The following is a 21,802-nucleotide window of genomic DNA, read 5'->3' on the forward strand; positions in this document are numbered from 1 at the left end:
TATTTATTTCTATACAAATAGATCTGTACAGATGTTGTTTTTTAAATTATTATTTATAACCACTTTCTCGATAAACTTTTTACAAAAGTGAAAACTATCGACAGTTTGTTGGGTTGGCGGGCCGCGGTATTGTCCTTCCGCTCCCACTTGACTCAGTTCACACACTGACACTATATCACTCAGTTGAGGTCGCGGTCCTCTAAGTACTTGTACTCGAACGTGAAGCCTTCCTTCTTGCGCTGGCCCCACTTCTCGTAGTCGAAGTAGATGTACGTCCCCTGCAATGTAACACACATTACTGTTACTGCTTGACTCGGACATGAGGCTACAGGCGTAACAAACTCAACAGGACTGGAAACTTTATGTAGGTACGCAATGTAACACACATTACTGTTACTGCTCGACCCGGACATGAGGCTACAGGAGTAACAAACTCAACAGGACTGGAAACTTTATGTGGGTAAGCAATGTAACACACATTACTGTTACTGCTCGACCCGGACATGAGGCTACAGGAGTAACAAACTCAACAGGACTGGAAACTTTATGTAGGTACGCAATGTAACACACATTACTGTTACCGCTCGACCCGGACATGAGGCTACAGGAGTAACAAACTCAACAGGACTGGAAACTTTATGTAGGTACGCAATGTAACACACATTACTGTTACTGCTCGACCCGGACATGAGGCTACAGGAGTAACAAACTCAACAGGACTGGAAACTTTATGTGGGTAAGCAATGTAACACACATTACTGTTACTGCTCGACCCGGACATGAGGCTACAGGAGTAACAAACTCAACAGGACTGGAAACTTTATGTAGGTACGCAATGTAACACACATTACTGTTACTGCTTGACCCGGACATGAGGCTACAGGAGTAACAAACTCAACAGGACTGGAAATTTTATGTAGGTACGCAATGTAACACACATTACTGTTACTGCTCGACCCGGACATGAGGCTACAGGAGTAACAAACTCAACAGGACTGGAAACTTTATGTGGGTAAGCAATGTAACACACATTACTGTTACTGCTCGACCCGGACATGAGGCTACAGGAGTAACAAACTCAACAGGACTGGAAACTTTATGTAGGTACGCAATGTAACACACATTACTGTTACCGCTCGACCCGGACATGAGGCTACAGGAGTAACAAACTCAACAGGACTGGAAACTTTATGTAGGTACGCAATGTAACACACATTACTGTTACTGCTCGACCCGGACATGAGGCTACAGGAGTAACAAACTCAACAGGACTGGAAACTTTATGTGGGTAAGCAATGTAACACACATTACTGTTACTGCTCGACCCGGACATGAGGCTACAGGAGTAACAAACTCAACAGGACTGGAAACTTTATGTAGGTACGCAATGTAACACACATTACTGTTACCGCTCGACCCGGACATGAGGCTACAGGAGTAACAAACTCAACAGGACTGGAAACTTTATGTAGGTACGCAATGTAACACACATTACTGTTACTGCTCGACCCGGACATGAGGCTACAGGAGTAACAAACTCAACAGGACTGGAAACTTTATGTAGGTATTATTAACATGAAAAATCAGAACACTTGAAAAGTGATATACAGTCATTGAAAGTAAACCAATTTTTTAAACTTTATTCCACTTTTATTGCTCTGACCGTTCGGTCGGTTTCAGACAATCAGGTCAATCTTCAGAGTAGTCTGAAGATGGACGTGATTGCAGATGGAATTCCACCAAGTATTAACAGTTGAAGAAATAGACATTCTAGTACAAATGCTATATCTCCCTTTGTTTCTATTAAGTGTGATCAAAGAGATAAGGTACGTGTGTTACCTGTTCGTACTCCTCGTTGATGATCTTGGGCTCCTCGTGGCGCTGGAACCACATCATGTACTTGGTGTGGAACCTCCAGCTCTGCTTCTTGAGCGCCTTGGCGGCTAGGTACTGCGCCTTGGTGCCCTCCATGTAGTAGAACACAAAGAACAGTGTCTCCGTGGACAGGCGCTGGAAGAAGTCCACCGTGTCCGAGTGGGGGAGCATCGCCTGGGACAAGGACAAATAGAAACTTCACACTTGACCAATGTATATATCACTTTCTACACTTTCAAGTAAGTATGTACAGAATGAATACGTCCATTTCTCAAAAAATTGATACATCTTGAGAATGAATTAGTTGAAGTTTAGTTTTGATTGTTTCAATTTGGGAGGTGGTTATGGGTACCGCTGCTTAGACACAGCATCCCCAAAGATGACCTAGGCCCTGGGGGAAATTATTTTCCTCAGGGCCTCCTGTGTGGAGAAGTCGATAACCCAAAGAGGAAATTATTTTATCTTCTTGGATATTTAAGATTGTCACGGACAATAAGTATTATGCATTTTTTGGCTTTGGTATCCAATATTTATCTTCTCTATAAAAAGGATGAGATTTGGCCTCTTCACCAAATGCTCTCTGTTGGCTTCAGTCCCCAGACATTCTTCCCCATTCCTGGGCCTTTCCATCCTGTGCTGGTCCTCTGCCACAGTCAGACCATTTCTTCATTGTTTTGCTTCTAGAAGCATTCCACTGGGTAGGTCCAAAAAATTATTTAAATATTTGCACTCAAAAACTAAAAATTTAGTTTAGTTTGGGTAAATCCACCACCGTCACAGTTTTACCAATCTTGTTATCAACGACTATTGAAACAATTGGTATAATAATAATAATAATATTTGGCTAATTTATATAGCGCCGTTTTCGTGAGAAATCACCTCAAGGGCGCTGTACAAATATATTTCTTAAATAGTTAATACTAGAACTACTGACTTATCTCTAAGACTTATATCTAGTGACTTACGACTAAGGCCTATAACTACTATCTTAACGACATATATACGAGTATTTACATATTTAGCAACTTACAACTAAAATTAATATTAACAATCTAATCTTACTAACGCCAGAAGAAGAAGGAAGTTCCATTATATTAGGGTGTTTTATTGTTAGCTGGATATATATGTTAAATGAATGAAATTAGTGAATAAAATCAATCTTCAATCTTAAACGCATTTAGATGATTCATCTGCCAACAATTAAACCGATTGACTTGTTATGTTCCCGCTGATATTGTCCATTGTCCATTGGTAGGCAAGTTAATAGAAAAATTGAATAAACGGAATCGCTAGATAATGTAACAATTACAGTATAAAAAATGAAAAAAAATATATATATTTGGATAGAATGACAGATTTATGGAAATGAGTGTCTGAAAAAGTGAGTTTTTAGTTTGGATCTAAATTCTGTTGGGCTGGTTATACATCTCAATTCCATAGGAAGTTTATTCCAAGCCTTAGGGCCGGATACTCCAAATGCACGATCACCAAACTTAGTGTTCGGATTTCGCTTAGGCTCTTTCAACCTTCCAATTGCAGATGATTTCGCTGATCTAAGACTTGACTGCCTTAGACCAGTATTTTCCGGAATGCATAGCTCAGTAATATACGGTGGCGCCATTTCGTTGATAGCTTTAAACACCATCCAGCATAGCTTGTACTGGATCCTTTCAGGACACTTCAGCCAGTGAAGATTTCGGAGGTGCTCCGAAATGTGCGAAAACTTGGGTACCCCGGTGATAAGCCTTGCTGCGGCGTTGAACACTGATTGTAGTTTATCAGTTTCGCATTTAGGAAGATTTGCATAAATGCCGTTGCAATAGTCAAGACGTGATACTATATATGAGTTCACAAGTAATTTAGTTGCCTCTGTTGAAAGGTTCCTACGAACTGACTTAAGTTGTCTAAGGTAGAAAAACCCCGTGCTAACGGTCTTATTTACCTGACTTTTTAAAGAAAGGTCTGAATCCAGATAAACTCCCAGAAGTTTGACGGTTGTTTTAGCAGTTACGTCGTTGCCGGAAATAGCGATTGGTGAGTTTTCTATTAAATGTTGGCGTCTATGTGTGGCTGCCCAGAGAAACTCCGTTTTTGAAGGATTTAGCTTAAGTTTATTTGAGGACATCCAGAGATTGATTGCTTCTAGACACTCAGCTGTGCGAATTTTTAGGCCGTCGATCTCATTTGGTGAGCAGTAAAAGTATATTTGCTGATCGTCAGCATAACAGTGAGATAAAAGACCAAATGACTCGATAATTTTTGCGACGTCATTTGTAAAAAGAATGAAGAGAAGTGGACCCAAAACGGATCCCTGGGGTACCCCTGAAGAGAGTTTTGTGAAGTTGGACTGTTTATTTCCAACCTTTACTGCTTGCGAGCGATTGGATAGATAGGATTCTAGCCAATATTTGATGTTAGAATGTAAACCAAACGTTACTTCTAGTCTCTTAATGAGAAAGTCGTGGTCAATGGTATCAAATGCAGCGCTCATATCCAAAAGTGAAATAAGTGCTAACTTACCTGACTCTATGGCAAGGGTTATATCTGACAGGACACGAAGTAATCCGGTTTCTGTTGAGTGGAACCTCCTATATGCAGATTGACGATTGGTGATTAATTTATTCAGATTTAAGTGGGAGATTATTTGAGAAGCCACAATTTTTTCTAGGAGTTTAGCTACGAAAGGTAGATTTGATACAGGTCGATAATTACCCAGGTTGTCAGCATTAAGTTGTGGTTTTTTAATAATTGGAGTAACTACAGCAGACTTAAGTGGCTCCGGGAAGTCACCTGTGCTTAGGGACTTATTAAACACGTGAACTAGGAAAGGGGATAACACGCTGCAACATTTCTTGAGAAGCCACGTTGGGATAGGGTCAAGAGTACATTGTTTGTTTGGCGAACTAAGGATCAACTTTCCTACTTCTTCCAGCGTTGTAGGTTCAAAAGATGACAGTATCCTTGTGGAATTGGCTGTAAATCTTGGCGGAGGGGCAGAAGATGTGGAGGCGCGTATGGTTTCTATTTGTTCACAGAAAAACTTAGAGAAAGCCTGCGGTGTAATTTCTGTAGCAGTTGGAACAGTATTACCAGATTACCAGCGATGATAGTTTTGACCGAGTTCCAGAGACGTCGTGGATTTTTCCGCTCAGAGTCAATTTTATTGATCCAATAATCTGATCTTTTGGCACTTATTCTGCTTCTGTACTCATTTTGTGCATTTATCCACTCATCTCGTGTAGTAACATTGGGGTTTCTTCTGTATGACCTCTCTAGTTTCCTCATTCGCCTTTTCTGGCTTCGGCACTCTTTTTCACGTTTTCGAGGTGGTTGGAGCATATTTTATTAATAAATTTGAAAGAGTGGTGTTATACTCCTCGATGAGATCTGTCGTCGTCTTAATTTCCCAGTTGCTTTCTTTGCATAGAGAAGAATTTTTGAGATCTTCAAGGAAATTTTCGAAATTAAATTTACGCCATTCCCTCGATTCTATTGTTTTATATGACACTTTTGGCGGGTTGAAATGAATTTCGGTGCGGACAAGTCGATGATCTGATAAGCCTATATCACAGACTTTAGCGATCAGTGGTGGGCTATTACACATGGATACAAAAATGTCTATAATTCCACCAGCATCATGAGTTGGTTCGTTGACCCATTGCCGGAGTCCAAAACTATCCAGTAAGTCGATGAATTTGATAGCGTTGGGTGATGTCTCGCGCTCGAGGTGAATATTTATATCACCCGTGATGATGAGAGTTTCGGAAAGACCCATTCCAAAAAACACAAAAACTCCTTAAAAAATTCTACACATATCGTTTTTGAACCGGGTCGGTACAGTGTTAATAGTATAAATGACGATCCCGCAGAAGAAACACGGCAGCCAATGTACTCAAATGTACTGAATGTACCATTTTCGACCCTGGTAAGCCACAGTCCTTGTCGGGCTATTATCACGACACCCCCATGATTTACATGTGATATATTATTAGAGTGTTCCGTAGCTCTGGGTCGAGCCTGCTCCAGAACGACATACCCAAGAGCTTGAAGTCTTTTGATTGAATAAGATTCACTGTTTTCATGCCAGCTTTATTTATATGTATATCTTGTGGTTGTAATTTTTCAGATCATCTCAAACATATCCGATGCCCCTTCGTCCCAGTTTTACCAATCTTGTTATTGACAGCCATTGAAACAATTGGTGTACCTTATGGTCGTACATCTTCGAATCATCTCAATCATATCCAATTTTACCAATCTTGTTACTGACAGATATTGAAATAATTGGCATACTTCGTGGTTGTACTTCTTCGAATCATCTCAAACATATCCAATGCCCTTTCATCCCAGTTTAACCAATGTTGTTATCGATGCCATTAAAGCAATTGGTATACCTCGTGGTTGTACTTCTTTGAATCATCTCAATCATATCCAATATCCCTTCGTCTCATCTTTACCAATCTTGTTATTGACGCCATTGAAGCAATTGGTATACTTTTGGTTGTACTTCTTCAGTTCATCTCAAACATATCCAATGCCTGTTCATCCCAGTTTTACCAATCTTTTTATTGACGCCATTTATTTACAGAACAGAGACGGTTTACATATAGTTCCCGCGAGCCCATCGTGCTATCTCCCATTTTACCTCATTTCTTTAACAGTCACCCGGCCCCTTCTATAAAGTTCACCAGGGTTGTTATTGGATATGTCTTCTGGTTCCACAATATGTCTTCCCATGTCTCATCTCTCCTCTCCAATCCCCCTTGGTTCCCTGAAGGCCCCACAAGAGAGCCATTGAAGCAATTAGTAAACCTCGTGGTTGTACTTCTTCGAATCATCTCAAACATATCCAATGTCCCTTCATCCCAGTTTTACCAATCTTGTTATTGACGCCATTGAAGTAATTGGCATACCTAATGGTTGTACTTCTTCAGTTCATCGCAAAACATATCTAATGCCCCTTCAACAGGGCCAACATTCTATAGCCATAACTTTGCATTAATCTGATGAGTTAATGAACAACATGGTGCATTGTCTTTCTTTTTTTATAGTTAAATGATTATTTAAAAACTTCACTGATGATGGAAATGACAGAAGCTAAAAATTGTCGCTTTGGCCTACAAGTTCCAGGAAAAAAAGTAGTGCAAATTTCATACAAGATTGTTTGTTGCAATAAAGCACCTCATCGTTGTAAAATTGTATATGGTGTAGATAGAAATGTAGTACTTAAATGAAAGCCCACAAGTAAAATAATTACATCTGTTAATGTGCAAACAGATGTTATACTTTGATGGTACAGGTCGGAGGTCAGCAGACTTTCTAGTAAAAAGAGCCAAATATTGATAAACAGAATGCCAACATTTTCATAAACGCTAAGCAATACGTAATATGACGGCGACATTGTGTTGAATATTCCTACTTATATTATCAAATAAATTCAACACTTTTTTGTTAATAGCGTTGGACGCTGACAACATCTAGATATTATTTCCAATGGCTAGTTATATTTTGATACAGCACTAGTTAGAGCACACAAATATGCATTGCGATCGCGCCATTTGAGTTTGTGTATTGTGCTCTTCTAACGAGGCTGCGGAGTGGAGGTGAAACTGAAGCCGTGGTCTGTCGTCCCCTTGCGTAGAGGCCATGCATTCTTAATACATATATATTAAGACTATTGAAATGCAATTAATTTAAATTAACTTGACCACATACAATTAGAATTTCACTTTATTCTCTTGAGATTAGCCCAGTCCCTTCCCTTTAATGATGTTCACCGGGGTTATCGTGGAGTTTCGGCTGTCTCCTGCTTCCACAACTGTCTTCCCGGGTATCTGAACCTTCTTCTCGTCAAAGAGGGACATTTGCATCAAAGGTGAATTAATTTTTCATCCTCCTCACATGACTACTACAGCTGTAGGTGTGTATTCTGATATGACAGTATACTGTTAATAGTCATATGAGCTCTCTCAGCGACTTTCATTCCATATTGGGCAGTTTAGGAGCACTTTGGACTATCTCCTTGAGAATGCCCTCAGTGTTCCAGCTTTTTAAATAGAAACAGTGCCTACCTGATTGTAATACAGCGGGGTCTGGCAGATGTTGCGGGGGAGGTAGTTGCGCATTCGTTCCGAGTCCGAGGGATGCGGCAAGTGAAAGAATGCCGCCTCCATCAGCTGGAACTGTACACAGTGCTCGGGCAGTAGCGGGACGGAGCCCAGCGGGGTGACGCCCAGCAGTGGAGGGATGTGCGCGCTGGAGGGCGGGGGCGCGGGGGCGGAGGGCGCACGCGGGGGCGGCGGGGAGGGTGGAGGAGGCGAGGCCGTGCGCGCGAGGCCCGCTCGCTGCACGGCCTGCGCCGCGATGGCTCGCAGCGGCGGCGGACTCATGTCCTGCCGGACTGCCACGGGACCGTTCTCCACTACATCTGCACACACAATAACACAGTGTTATACAACAACACAGTCCACTTGGCACCACTCACCATTATTGGCAACCAACATACGATACAAGACACAACACCTTGCTTATTGGAATTTTACCGTGGGCCATGTTGCTAGCATCTCTCTACAGGCACGCTAGCCGCTAGGCCACCATCCTGTGTTATTGTGTTATCAGTGGAACAATTGATTTGAATGGAAAACTTAGTTTTTGCTAGAATATGTTAAACAAATATATTCAGTGACAGTTGTGGCTTTGTCTGCCCGCTTGTGTGTATTTGGAGCGAATCCAACAAGACTTGTTGACTGAATGACTTGGCCCAGAGCCAATTTACTTCCTTTGCACTAAACTAAATTCCCTGTTGAACGAACAGCTGAACAGTGGCAACTGTCATCACCCGGCCAGTGTTGCTATAACACTTTCTCAAGTAAGTGATCTCATTCTACAAAAATAGTAGCCACATATTATTCCGTAAGCAAGTTGTTGCTTTTTCAACATGGTTTTGGGTAAATTTATTTTAAACTAATTTCTATAATCACGGTGGACAAAGGAAACAGATTTTAAAATTTCCTGATATTTTAATAATGGTTCTGGAGTATATTATTATTGCTATCAATATTCTATTTGGCCATCTGAAAAAATATTTTTTAACGTTGGATCTAAAGAAATTGCTAAAACGACTAATTATCATTGTTGGAAAAATTGAAACAAAAAGTTACAAAAAAAAAATACTTAAAAATTCCAAACATTAGTCTTTCAAATTTTCTGAAAATTTCCAGTTTCTCCAGACTGAGGCTACCCCAATAATTCCCTACCGTGTGCCTTATCACCATCATAATCATTATTCACAAATATTTTTAAATAAAAATAATAATTGATTTAAATTCGCATTTTACAGTTTTAATCCAAAGTAATCAAATATTGAGTTTAAACCAGCTTGAAACGGGTAATACTAGAAAAACATTGATGACACTCTCATTAATTAATATTGAATTAACTGTAACATACGCAAATGTATAATTTGTGGATGAAAAATATGGATAGCAAGAATTTAAAAAGGTAAGAGTGAGCAATTCCAATGATGCAAACGGTTCTGCTTACGTTTCGGACAGCACTACCGTGTCCATCATCAGGGCAGATGTGCCTATAGAATGAGGTAGCGCAATGGCATAATACCCCAAAAATAAATCAATACAATTTTGGCCGTGAAAATTTCAAATTATGTCATACTTGCGCTTAGTTTATTAGTTCAAACCGGTTTGAACCATATCTATTCTGAATTGATATTAATTAATTTTAAAGAGTTGAATTTCAAATATGTATAATTGGACATTTTCACCAATTGTTACACTTTTTTATCAATATTCTATGATGATTTCATTCATAATAAAATATTGGAAAGTTATATATTTTTAAAATAATATTTACTTGGATTTCACCTTTGTTTTTTTGAATGAATGTATGAATAAAGTGGAAATTAACCCACTTCCCGACATCTGATAGACCTGAAACTCGACAGATAGACTCGTTGTCGATGACAAAGCATTCTACATAACTTTTGGTGGCAATCATGCGGAAATACATGCATTTCTCTGAAATTGCATGACGTCACTGCAGTTAATATACTAAATAAATGCCGGCCCTACCCAATTGGGTTTTGGCTTAGTTGTTAGCGCAGTTGTCTCCAGTCCCTAGGGAGGAAGGTTAAATCCCCGGTCCAACCAAAAAAAGTATAAATATATTAATATTAATAAAAATAGATGTATTTTTTACGGGTAGATTTTTTTACTAGGCAAATTTATTAATTTGCTTTATTTATTCAGTTTACTACAACTGTCGAACCTGTATATATTTCTAGTTAATGATTTTGATCAAAAGGTAGTGTATTTTTACCATGTCCCATTTCTACATTTAATTAAACAAAGTCTGATTTTGTAATAAATATTAGGTGTGCAATATTAAATTTATGGTGTCGATGACATCATTATGATTCGGACACTGACCACCGACGAGTGAACATTAAAATAACAAGACCTTCCACAGAAAAGTAAAATTCCGTAACGGTTGCAGCCGTGGGTAAATTATAACACATTGTAAGTGTCAACTAAATAGTGTAACAAAATATTGGAAACGATCGCGAACTTTTGTTTATCCGCTTTTGGATTAGTAGTAAAGTTTTTTTACGCAGCCAGCAATTTGAGCGGCATTGTTGAAAGGACTAGTAATTCGTGAGCAAATTTTATTTTCAAGGACAATAGTGATCATTACAATGCAAGTTGCTTGTACACTGTTGGGTTAATTTATTAATAAGTTCCCCTTTCCTGATTGGCTGGTCTATCATTTTTGTTTTCCAACTCCCCAAACACATTTACATTGTTTTTAATATATTTCGATAGAGACATAAAATCTTACAGACACAAACTTATTTATAAAAAAGGTGTTGATCAGTCACCTCATTTTATGGAAAGTTGTAATTAGTGCAAGTTAAGTAGTTGGTAAGTTGATAAAAGAGGCAGTTAGTGTTTTCAAAAAAGTTTCATAAGTCACAATCACGGCTTCATGAGGCAGACGGTTTTACAAAGTTGAGAATGATAGTTTGTTTAATGAGGCAGAAAACCTTTTCAATACGGCATTTCACATTAGCGGTTTTATTCTCATTCATTTTACTACATATTTCACAGTAGATAATGTCTCAATCCCTGATAACTGGTTCTATTCAAGAAAACTTCATGAGACTGGTAGTCTTTGTAACAAAGTTTCATTAGACCGAGGGTAATTTTAACAAAGCATCTAGAGACTGATAGTCTTTTTAACAAAGTTTCATTAGACCGAGGGTAATTTTAACAAAGCATCTAGAGACTGATAGTCTTTTTAACAAAGTTTCATTAGACCGAGGGTAATTTTAACAAAGCATCTAGAGACTGATAGTCTTTTTAACAAAGTTTCATTAGACCGAGGGTAATTTTAACAAAGCATCTAGAGACTGATAGTCTTTTTAACAAAGTTTCATTAGACCGAGGGTAATTTTAACAAAGCATCTAGAGACTGATAGTCTTTTTAACAAAGTTTCATTAGACCGAGGGTAATTTTAACAAAGCATCTAGAGACTGATAGTCTTTTTAACAAAGTTTCATTAGACCGAGGGTAATTTTAACAAAGCATCTAGAGACTGATAGTCTTTTTAACAAAGTTTCATTAGACCGAGGGTAATTTTAACAAAGCATCTAGAGACTGATAGTCTTTTTAACAAAGTTTCATTAGACCGAGGGTAATTTTAACAAGGTATCTAGAGACTGAGTCTTTTTAACAAAGTTTCATTAGACCGAGGGTAATTTTAACAAAGCATCTAGAGACTGGTAGACTTTTTAACTAAGTTTCATTAGACCGAGGGTAATTTTAACAACTATTAAACCTATCTTAAAATCGTTATCTTATCGTTAAAAAAATATCTATATTGTACAGTAAATAGATAATTAAATAATCTGTCAAACAATAAAGAAAGAAAAAAGAATTAAAATTTCATAGAACAGAGGGTCATTTTAACAAAGCACCATGAGACTGGTTGTCTTTTTAACAAATAATCATTTTAATAAAACATCATGAGACAGAGGGTCATTTTAACAAAACATCATGAGATAGAGGGTCATTTTAACAGAACATCAGGAGATAGAGGGTCATTTTAACAAAACATCATGAGACAGGGGGTCATTTTAAGAAAACATCATGAGGTAGAGAGTCATTTTAACAAAGTATCATAAAATAGAGGGCCACTTTAACAAAATGTCATGAGGAGACAGAGGGTCATTTTAACAAAGCATTAAGAAAGTTGTTCTATTACTAGGATGCGTATAAACAGGACAACATTTGCGCAAGCCGAACCACGAATTAAGGAAAAAAGGAACGAAGCAACGGCAAGTGGCGTTTCGCACTGTGTGCAGTTGCTTCGTTCCTTTCCCATAATTCGTGTTTCGGTTCATGCATTTTGTCCCGTTTATATGCAGCCTTAGGGATGTTATATTATGTTGTGTTCATTGTTTTACTAAATTCTTCACTGTGGACAGGTCACAGAGGGAGAGTGGGATTGATTGGTGGGTTAGTTGATAGTTTATTTGGCTTGCAGGATGGTTGTTTGTTTGTTTGGATGTTAGACTCACTGTTATGTGGCGTCGGTGCGGGGTTAGTAGCGGCTGCGGGGAGGGCGGGGGCGTGGACAGGGGGCGCGGGGCAGCCCACACCTACTGGCGGGGGGAGTACATGAGTGGTAGCTGGTACCACCACATACACAGTGTTATTACAGTATGACAGGTTAGTGTGTTAATACAGGTATATATGATGGATGATCTCATGATTCCATGCTGAACTGCATTCACCGCAAATGAGGCATTCGCAAAAACAGTACAATAATTTTAACACAGCGACCGCAAAAGGAATATGTATATATGCTATATTCAGGCATATTGCAATGAAAAACAATAATCATGTAAATTCATTGGGTCACTCCATGTAAAATTTACAACAAATGGAAAACGCTTATGAAAATCAATTAACGGGAAATAATATTCAGGTCTTGACAAATTGCTATATAATTATATGAGTTAATTATTTTATTTTCAATATGAAACAAACAGGGCTTATCACACAAATATTTTGCATCTTACAAGAACAGAAACAATTACCTATAAGCTGCTGCTTCGTCACAAATTACTCTTAATGACTCAACCTTCTGTTGTTTCCACAGACTTCTGATAATAAACAATGGATACAAGAATGCCGTTTGCCACATACAAAGTTACAATTGGAATTTTGGGTCGTACATATTTCTATTCGTACCAATTTGTATGATGCTATTGATAAATTTTTGTTTTTGGAAATGATTCCTTTACCGTGAATGCACACAGTGGTGAGATTTGGCACTCACCTGTGATGAAGGCCTGCGTGGCAGGGGACAGGCTGGCCAGCTGTTGCGCCTTGCTGGGCGTATGGGGGGCGGGCGTGTGGGGGGCAGGTGCAGGGGGGCCTTTGGGAGGCGTGTGCCCCCCGAGGCTGGTGCCCCCGCTGCTGCTGGATGAGGTGCTGACCGCTCTCACCGCAGTTGGTTTCACGGGCTGCAGAATGAAAGACATTATTTTTCTGCTTGAGAAAGCGAGACATGTCATTCCGCTGATCAAGCCAAGGATGCATCAATCATCATAATTTCATATATCGGTAAACAAGTCTAATTGCACTAATCTGTATTCAAATTAAGTTTGAAGAGAGCGCCCGGCTTCCCGATTATGGTGAATGGAAAATCGTATTATTTTCAAAAAATTTTAACATCACATTCGCCCCGTAAGAACGGTACTTTTGAATGCTTTCAATTCTAAAATCTATTACATATTTATCTACACAAACATACAAAACTTTAAAAAAAAGAAATAAGAAAGGAATAAAATTGATGGCGTGTATTATGTGTAACAATTCCTAGATGATTTGACAGAGCTTTATTTTTACAATGAATATAAATTGTTAATCTGCCAATGTCACACCATTTATACAGTTATTTATGCAAAGTTCATTAACCTTAGAGTGGGCTATCTGGTACTTTACATAAGGGAGTTTTAAGTATTTATTTTATAGCTATGTCAATTTACGACATAATAACAAGAAATTGTTGTGAATTGAACCCACATCTATTCCCCAGCCAACATTGGGCTTGCAATAGCGATAGCGGGACTTTAGTTTAATGCTCGCTAACAGAGAAAGACACATACCTTGGTGAGAATCTCTTCCATCTTCTTCTTCTTCTCCATGAGATCAACGGAGTCTGTAGAGTGGTTGAGCAGGCTGACCCCGGGCGAGGCGGGAGGACTGGTGCCTGAAAGAAACATGAAGAGACATGAGTATAGCTGTCGAGGTATGGATAGTATTTCAGTAGTAGTAAGCAGCTGTAGGACAGGACACTAACCCGAAGTCACGCTGGTCGGAGATCCTCGTGAATCACTGTTGTTGCTATCCGTAGTGGCTGACGAAGGTAGCCCAGCTCCAGAGAGTTCTATCTCGTCTATGCCGATGATGTCGTCGTATATGTAGTCATTGTCGTTGAAGTCGGGATCCTGAGACGACTCTACATAGTACTCCACGTCGTCCTTTATCCGCCTGATCTGCGAAGTAACAGGATGGTATGATTGGGCGCCCGACGGGAGACTATGTAATGCTACGGGAAAGGAGATGTGCCTTACTTTGTCAACCTCTACGGACATGTTGTCGAGCATCCGTAGTAATGTTTCCAACTTCTTTATATGAAACCGGTGCTTCTCAACCTTATTCTTCAGTTCTTCCATTCGGTCTTGTTTGTCCTTATCTAATTTCTTCTTTTTACTAACCAGTATAGATTCTATTTCCGATTCAAATTGATCCAGCTGTAAAGAGATAAGCAGTTAGTGAAGGTGGCGATAAGATGGTGGTGGATATAATGTAGAATATAGAAGCGGGAGAGTTGACTGACCTGTAGGTTCAGAGCGTCGATGGAAGTGATGAGCCAGAAGGAGATCTCTTCGCGCTCCTTCTGCGCCGGGTCCAGCTTCTGCGCCGCGCCCAGCCCCTCCTTGCTGTACGCCTTGGTCTTGGTTTCTCTCTCCACCACCTTGAAGCGCTCCATTTGCTACAAACAGAACCAGAGAGTCAGATATCATGGACCAGAACAGAACAGATAATCTGCAAACAGACAGAAGCGAGAACACTCACCGTTTCTATGAGCTTCCTGTAGTCGAAGAGGGTGCTCTTGTCTTTAATCTCCCCAGAGGCAATCCACGACTTAATTTGGTCGCGTAACCTCTGCAGTTTCTTAATCTCTTTCTTGAGATCCGCCTCGTATTTCTCCTTCTGGTTACTGTTGGTGGCATTGTGAACTTTCTGCCAGATGTCTTCAAACGTCTCGACCCCTTCCGTCACTTTCTTTAGGCAGCGATCTATTTCACCTGAAGAAACAATAACCTTTTATAAAAACAACAATTTCGTAGCCTTAAATTATAATACAAGCGGTGACACTTGTGGGAATTTTGACTGTCAGCTATAAATATTACAGCACTATAGAAACCTTCTGTTCAGCAATAAGAGGCTTTATTTTAAAAAATTTAACAATCTGATATATTTCACCCGGACTTTTGACAAGATCACACTGTCACTGACAGCGTAGTCCGAACCGGAATATTCTGTATTAAACTGAATAGGAATAGCCTCTTTGAAAATATAAACCGAAAATATCGGAAGGATGGAATGAATAGACAGCGTTGAAGGGGTAAAATAGGATTTTAAACGAGGTTCGATAGCCACAAATATAGGGCAAACCTTAACCTGACAGCGACATCAGATGTCTCACCTTGCAATTTCCTCGTCGCAGCCATGGCTATGTACACATGTGGAGAGATGATTCGCACATATCCCGATCATACAATATTTTTACAGTAAAAAATGCACAATTTTATATTGATAAACAGATAAACTACACATCTGAAGCTTTGTTCCTATTCAAGATGGCTACCGAAAGCCGCTTATATTCAATAACCAGATACATTCAAATAGTATCTGAAATATAACAGAGACGTATTGACTTATGGTTGACAACCTTATCAGATACTTTTTTTCTTGAAAATTAAATAATTCTCAACGAAATATAAAGCTTATAGAGCCTATTTAGCATTTAACCACAAAAGTTATTTGAGAGCTGGTCGCGTATGCTTGAACAAATGCGCAGGCGCATCAAAATCATGTTTATTTATTCAATGCGCGCCAACTATTTTGAATTTGACAATTCATACAAAATTGAGTAAAATGGATTTTTTAATCATAATTAACACCATTTATTTGTAAAAACGCAATATAATGCTTAATTCAAAGGTTTTCGTGTTGATTTCGATACATAATTCATAATTTTATGTGGTTTACGTAAACAATTTCATATATTTATGGGTACCTACTTACTTTTATTTATCTAACTGGGTAAGAACCCGGACACTAAAAATTAACTGCAAGAACAATATATATATATATTTTTTTTTTTTTGTAACTTTATATGTGGCAAACGGCATTATTTTATCCATCGTTTATTATCAGAAGTATGTGGAAACAATAAAAGGTTGAGTCATCAAGAGTAATTTGTGAATGAAAAAATTGTCATTTTTTATATATAAGGGTTTTCCGCTTACCATAATCGGACAGCCGGTTACTCTCTTCAAACTTAATTTGAGTACAGATTAGTGCGACTTGTTTAACGATATTATGATGATTGATGCATCCTTGGCTTGATCAGCGAAATGACAACATGTCTCGCTTTCTCGATCAGCAAAAAAATAATATCTTAAATTCTGCAGCCCGTGAAACCAACCGCAGTGAGAGCCGTCAGCACCTCGGGCAGCAGCAGCGGGGGCACCAGCCTCGGGGGCACACGCCTCTCAAAGGTCCCCCGGCCCCTGCACCTCATACGCCCAGCAAGGTGCAACAGCTGGCCAGCCTGTCCTCTGCCACTCAGACCTTCATCACTGGTGAGTGCCAAATCCCACCACTGTGTGCATTCACGGCATTGGGGAGTATACATAAATAAACTATTCTCGGGGTATAACTCCGATCGAAAATTGAACCCGAAATATTGTGACGTCATATGATTGCCTAACTATATATGGAAAACTCTGAAAGTCAAAGGAATAAACTTTCATATTTTCATTGTAAGTTTATTCCTTTGAATCTCAAAGTTTTTCATTGGTGTATAGTTATAGTATAATAAATATTCTACAAATGAGATTTTTACTGTCTATATATTGGCATATCTATGGTTTTTTAGGACTTGTGGCGATTAGAGATTATCTTGATTGTCTCGCTAATTGTAAACAACTCGACCTACCTATCTACTTGCGAGTGACTACCTACTCGCGACGTCTAGAGCTACCTACGACAATACGACAGTTGGTCTGGCACATTACGCAAACTCACTAGAAGGTTCTACCCTATCGCCTATGCGTAATAGCAGCGCCAAAGAAAGTTCCAGTAGGACCCAGACTGAGCGAGTGTCTCCGTTTTACTTGTGATCTCGCCTACCTACTGTTGCCGTCGGCCGTTCTGTATAAATAAGCCCGAAGCAGCGAGCAGTCAGTCAGTCACAGTCAGTCATCAATCAGCCGTCAACAATTTGCAAGTCTCGCGAGTGATAACCCGCGCACCGCTCCTCTTCCCGCGCGTTAGGACAATATTCCCGGCTCTGCTCGGTCCAACCATCGACTCCATCGGGATATCATCATAGCGCCTTGGCCCCGGCCACCTTCCCTGGCCAGCGCTACACCGGACCAGCATGCACCTAGACCACGCGGCGTCCTCCCTGGTCTACGCACCTCCCTCTCAACCGCCTACAAGATCCACCGCACCTTCGGCTTTCCTGTCAGAACTGGAGTACCTGAAGACCCACGTTCTTCGCCAGTGCCTGACCGTCAACGAGTCCGGTCACCAGCAGCGGCGTCGACTCACTGACCCGCGCTTGACCAGCTCATCACCGCCTGCATCCGGAGTGTACATCATCAGTCATAAGTCAACTCTCATCACGGCTACCTGACTCAATAAAACTCTGTGACCTTATCGACCTCTTTTATTTTGTGCCTCTAACCAGATCCCCAAAGACTAATTTGTTGCATACAAAAAGCGCAAAAAGCCTATTTATGCCCGAAGATATCAATCTAGTGAGTGGTTTATTTATGATTAGGTAACTGTAAAGGAATCATTTCCCAAAAACAAACATTTATCAATAGCGTCATATGTCACAGTGGAAATTGTTAAATGGAAATTGTAGGAATAGATGCAAAATATGTGTGTGATAAGCCCCGTTTGTTTCATATTGAAAATAAAATAATTATCTTATATAATAATATAGCAACAAGTCTCTTGATGCTTTGTTAAAATGACCCTCTATCTCCTCATGACATTTTGTTAAAGCGGCCCTCTGTTTTATGACACTTTGTTAAAATGACCCTCTATCTCATGATAGTTGGTTAAAATGGCTCCTTGTCTCATGATGTTTTGTTAAAATGACCCTTTGTCTCATGATGCTTTTTTTAAAATGACCCTCTGTTTTATGAAATTTTAAATTTAAAAAAAATTCTTTATTTTTCGACAGATTATTTATTTATCCATTTACAGTATAATTTATTTTTTTAATGATAAGATAACGTTTTTAAGTTAGATATACCAAAAAATTTTAAGGTTATTTAAAGAGTTGTTAAGATTCTCTAGATTCTTTGTTAAAATTACCCTCCGTCTAATGAAACTTTGTTAAAAAGACCATCAGTCGCTAGATTATTTTTTTTTTAAATTGCCCCTCGTCTATTGAAATATTGTTATGAAAGAGTACGAGTCTATAATATGCTTTGTTAAACTTAACCTTCGTCTAATGAAATTTTGTTAAAAAGACTATATGTCTCATGAAGTTTTCTTGAATAGAACCAGTCAATCAGAGATTGGGACGTTATCTCTTAAAAATGTAGTAAAAATTATCAATTTTTTGGAGCACAACTAACGAGACAGCACAACTTGCTGCGAGAAGTCATGTCAGTTTCTAAATTCAACTGTCGCGCGCGACTCAACTGGCGGTATCAGACGGTGCGGTTTTAATTGAACAACTTTTATTGAATGACAAAAATTGAACAAGATATCCTTCAGGCGTTTCAGTTTAACTCTAACCGATATTGATAATCAAGATGGCGTTTCAAAAATAATATTAGATTATTCACATTTTTATTTTTAAAATTTCAGGTTTTTGATCGCAAAGACAGATCAATAAACCTGAACATTATGTCATCCGACCACTACAAACATTTTTTCACGAATATGCCATGTTCTTGAATAGAAACGTCTTATTGTGATTATGCCGTGCTACGCTACCTCTTTCTTTAGCCAGCGCATCAGGTCAGATGTGTGCTGATGGATACTGTAATGCTGTCCGAAACGTTATCTAAAGAAGGAGGAAACACAACACGCCATAATACCCCAAAAATATATCATTATAATACTTTTAGCCCTGAAAATCTTAAATCATAACAGAAACGTCTTCTTTCGCCAAGGACGCAAGGAATTAAAAATCGCAAGCGAGTTGAAATATAGGTTCACAAGTGTCGATTTGGTGTACAACTCGAACCATGACTCACACTTGAACAGCAAAAGTAGACGGGCTTTCAACTTTAGTCGCTCAGCTAAAAACTTGATCAACTATGTTAAAAGGGTGTTCACACTTGTCGATTAGCTTCCAAGTGTCATTCAACAGAGAGTTGATCAACTAAAATTGCCACGTCTGAAAAGGTATATTCTATGGTCGATTCGGTTCTGTACATAATAGAACAAATATAAAGAATAATAGAAAGTTGAAGTTAATTCAACATAAGGTATCTATTTATATCGGGCGTTCTACGGCACAAAAATCCTGGTCTCACTGATCTATTTCAAAGATTTTATGAAATATACCATAGGTATAATAGATTAGGTTGGAATACACCATTACAAAATATTTTTTTCCATTTAAAGATGATCATTTGTTTTCAATCTCGGAGACCTTTTAATGTGATCTCATTTGAAGCTTACCTACATAAATGTATTATTGTAGCTTGTTTGTCATCGATAGGGATTGATATCCTTATACACAGTTTTGAATTATTTTGTTAGAAATAACATTCGATATACAATGATTCTAACGTATGTGTTCGAATTTGGGCGCGAACGCACAGCCGATGAAATGGCGAAACCTCCCGACAGAGTATTTCCTTTGCCGTGTTCAATAGAAGGCAGTACTAGAAATTAGAAAGAGAATTAACGTAACAAACCAGTGCGTGTTTCAAGGCAGTACTGCCTCCCACTGCCTCTTATTGAACACGGAAAAGGAAATAGGCCGCCCGGCAGCCGGTACAGTGTGGTATATTATACCTACTCGTTGACATAACCGTCCGGTTTCAAGCGCCAGTATGTTAGCGCGCTTATGCCATGTTCAAATGTTTCAATTTTAGATCAACTCGGGCGCAATTGGAGCAGTCCGCTCCGGGCACCAACCCGCCAAGGCGCTGATAAGACCTAACACCTAATGTGAGTGGCATATCTATGCACCAGTTTGGCTCAGGGCCGGCCCTGGCATCAACTGTCTGTTGAATGATACTTGAAAGCACATTAAAAATTTTAGTGTGAACCCTCTTCCAACAAAATTGATCAAATTTTGTTATTCAATAAAAGTTGATCAACTAAAACTGAAATTTCAGAACGCGGCATTAGCGTGCTGGCTGTTTGTTTTGTTCCCTATCCCTTTCTATTGATATTTTTTATTTAAAAAAAAACGTCGGCGAAAAAAATTTTACCAACTTGTATATTATCTGGGAAGGATTTATTATAATCATCACAGGCTAGCATATGACCCTAATAGCGGTTCAGACTTTTCAATTTTAGTTGATCAACTCGACACTTGAAAGCTTATTGATGAGTGTGCCTTCATTCAACAGAGTTGATCAAATTTGTTAGAAATCTTGTCGTTCATTAAAAGTTGATCAACTAAAATTGAAACATCTTAACCCGCTAAAAGCTAGCAGGTAGAGACGGGCGATATTCCTGTTGTAATGATCTGCCCTTTCTTACTTCAACTTTTTCTTCTCTTCTTTCTACGATAAATTTTCTTTAAGTCCCATAGGTAACTTTTCCATAAGGCTTTGGTTATGTATATATCCGGGGTAGGAAGGTCCTCCCTGCCGTCTTTCAATCCCTTGCCTCTCTCTTTATTACACACCCCTTCAAGTGTGTACATCCTAGTTTGTCTACGTGACGTACGACCTTGAACGTACTCATTTCACGTGACGGATCAGTATAAAAAGGCTTCACCGAACGTTGTGTTGGTTTTTTGTTTCTCGGTTTAGAAACCTAGTTATCTATGTATGTGTGGTATCCCTTGGTTCTTTTGAGATAGAGTGAGTTGAATTCATTACCGCTGTGTTTTAAAGCCATCTCATAAACCTGATTTTTCTGAGTCGCCTGCTCTTCAAACTAGCTACGTGAGTCTACCTGTCATAGGATTATGTGAGTATAATAAAGTGTTAGATTTTATATATGTGATATACATAAGATAAATTTATGGTGTTAGTTGTCGGCGCCATCCATGTATATATTTTGGGAGGGGAAGGAGAGGAAAGGGAATGAATTTTTTTTCAAGCTAAGATTGGCTCCTCCTCTTTACCAAACAAAACCGATGGATGATAATTTGAGCAAGGCGATCGATATCTGCGTGTCTGGATATCACAACCGGCCGGGTCTCCCCTTGTTCCAAATCGGCAACCGTCACGCCAGAATAAAGAAAACCAGGTCTCATCACCAATTTCAGAATTGCCCCAACCTCAAACACCTCCAGGAAATCTACTTTACTGAGTGTAGAAGGGGAAAGCCATGACATCCCTTGTCACGAATCTAGTCGCGAAAATGTGACACGTAAGGTCCTAAGTTACGT

At 39.1% G+C, this 21,802-nt stretch overlaps 1 protein-coding gene across 3 annotated transcripts; it reads right to left on the bottom strand.

Annotated features, from left to right (window-relative positions):
* Positions 1-34: 34 nt before the first annotated feature.
* On the bottom strand, positions 35-16,027 carry Not3 (CCR4-associated factor Not3). Of its 3 annotated transcripts, XM_089636027.1 has the most exons (11): positions 15,674-16,027; positions 15,040-15,272; positions 14,801-14,956; positions 14,535-14,714; positions 14,261-14,456; positions 14,067-14,170; positions 13,235-13,421; positions 12,471-12,581; positions 7,947-8,302; positions 1,840-2,049; positions 35-278 (listed from the first exon to the last, which is right to left on the bottom strand). In XM_089636027.1, exons 1-11 carry the CDS (start codon positions 15,696-15,698, stop codon positions 180-182), a joined length of 1,857 nt encoding a protein of 618 aa, XP_089492153.1. In that variant the 5' UTR covers positions 15,699-16,027; the 3' UTR covers positions 35-179. The 3 variants fall into 3 exon arrangements, with proteins under 3 accessions (XP_089492153.1, XP_089492152.1, XP_089492154.1); XM_089636026.1 differs by having other exon boundaries at positions 14,261-14,714; XM_089636028.1 differs by lacking the exon at positions 12,471-12,581 and having other exon boundaries at positions 14,261-14,714.
* Between the last annotated feature and the right edge of the window lie 5,775 nt (positions 16,028-21,802).

This window comes from Hesperophylax consimilis, chromosome 10 (assembly GCF_061612785.1).
Source record: "Hesperophylax consimilis isolate HC1 chromosome 10, BYU_Hcon_1.0, whole genome shotgun sequence".
Taxonomy (NCBI): Eukaryota; Metazoa; Arthropoda; class Insecta; order Trichoptera; family Limnephilidae; genus Hesperophylax; species Hesperophylax consimilis.

What these genes read in the sequence shown, in the direction of transcription:
- Not3 (XM_089636026.1), bottom strand. Translation starts at nt 15,698, where the DNA reads ATGGCTGCGACGAGGAAATTGCAAG. An exon ending in ACAGGAAGCTCATAGAAACG is followed by an intron (nt 14,957 to 15,039) that starts GTGAGTGTTCTC and finishes TTCTGTTTGTAG; the next exon opens with CAAATGGAGCGCTTCAAGGT. An exon ending in CCCCGCTGTATTACAATCAG is followed by an intron (nt 2,050 to 7,946) that starts GTAGGCACTGTT and finishes TCCTTGTCCCAG; the next exon opens with GCGATGCTCCCCCACTCGGA.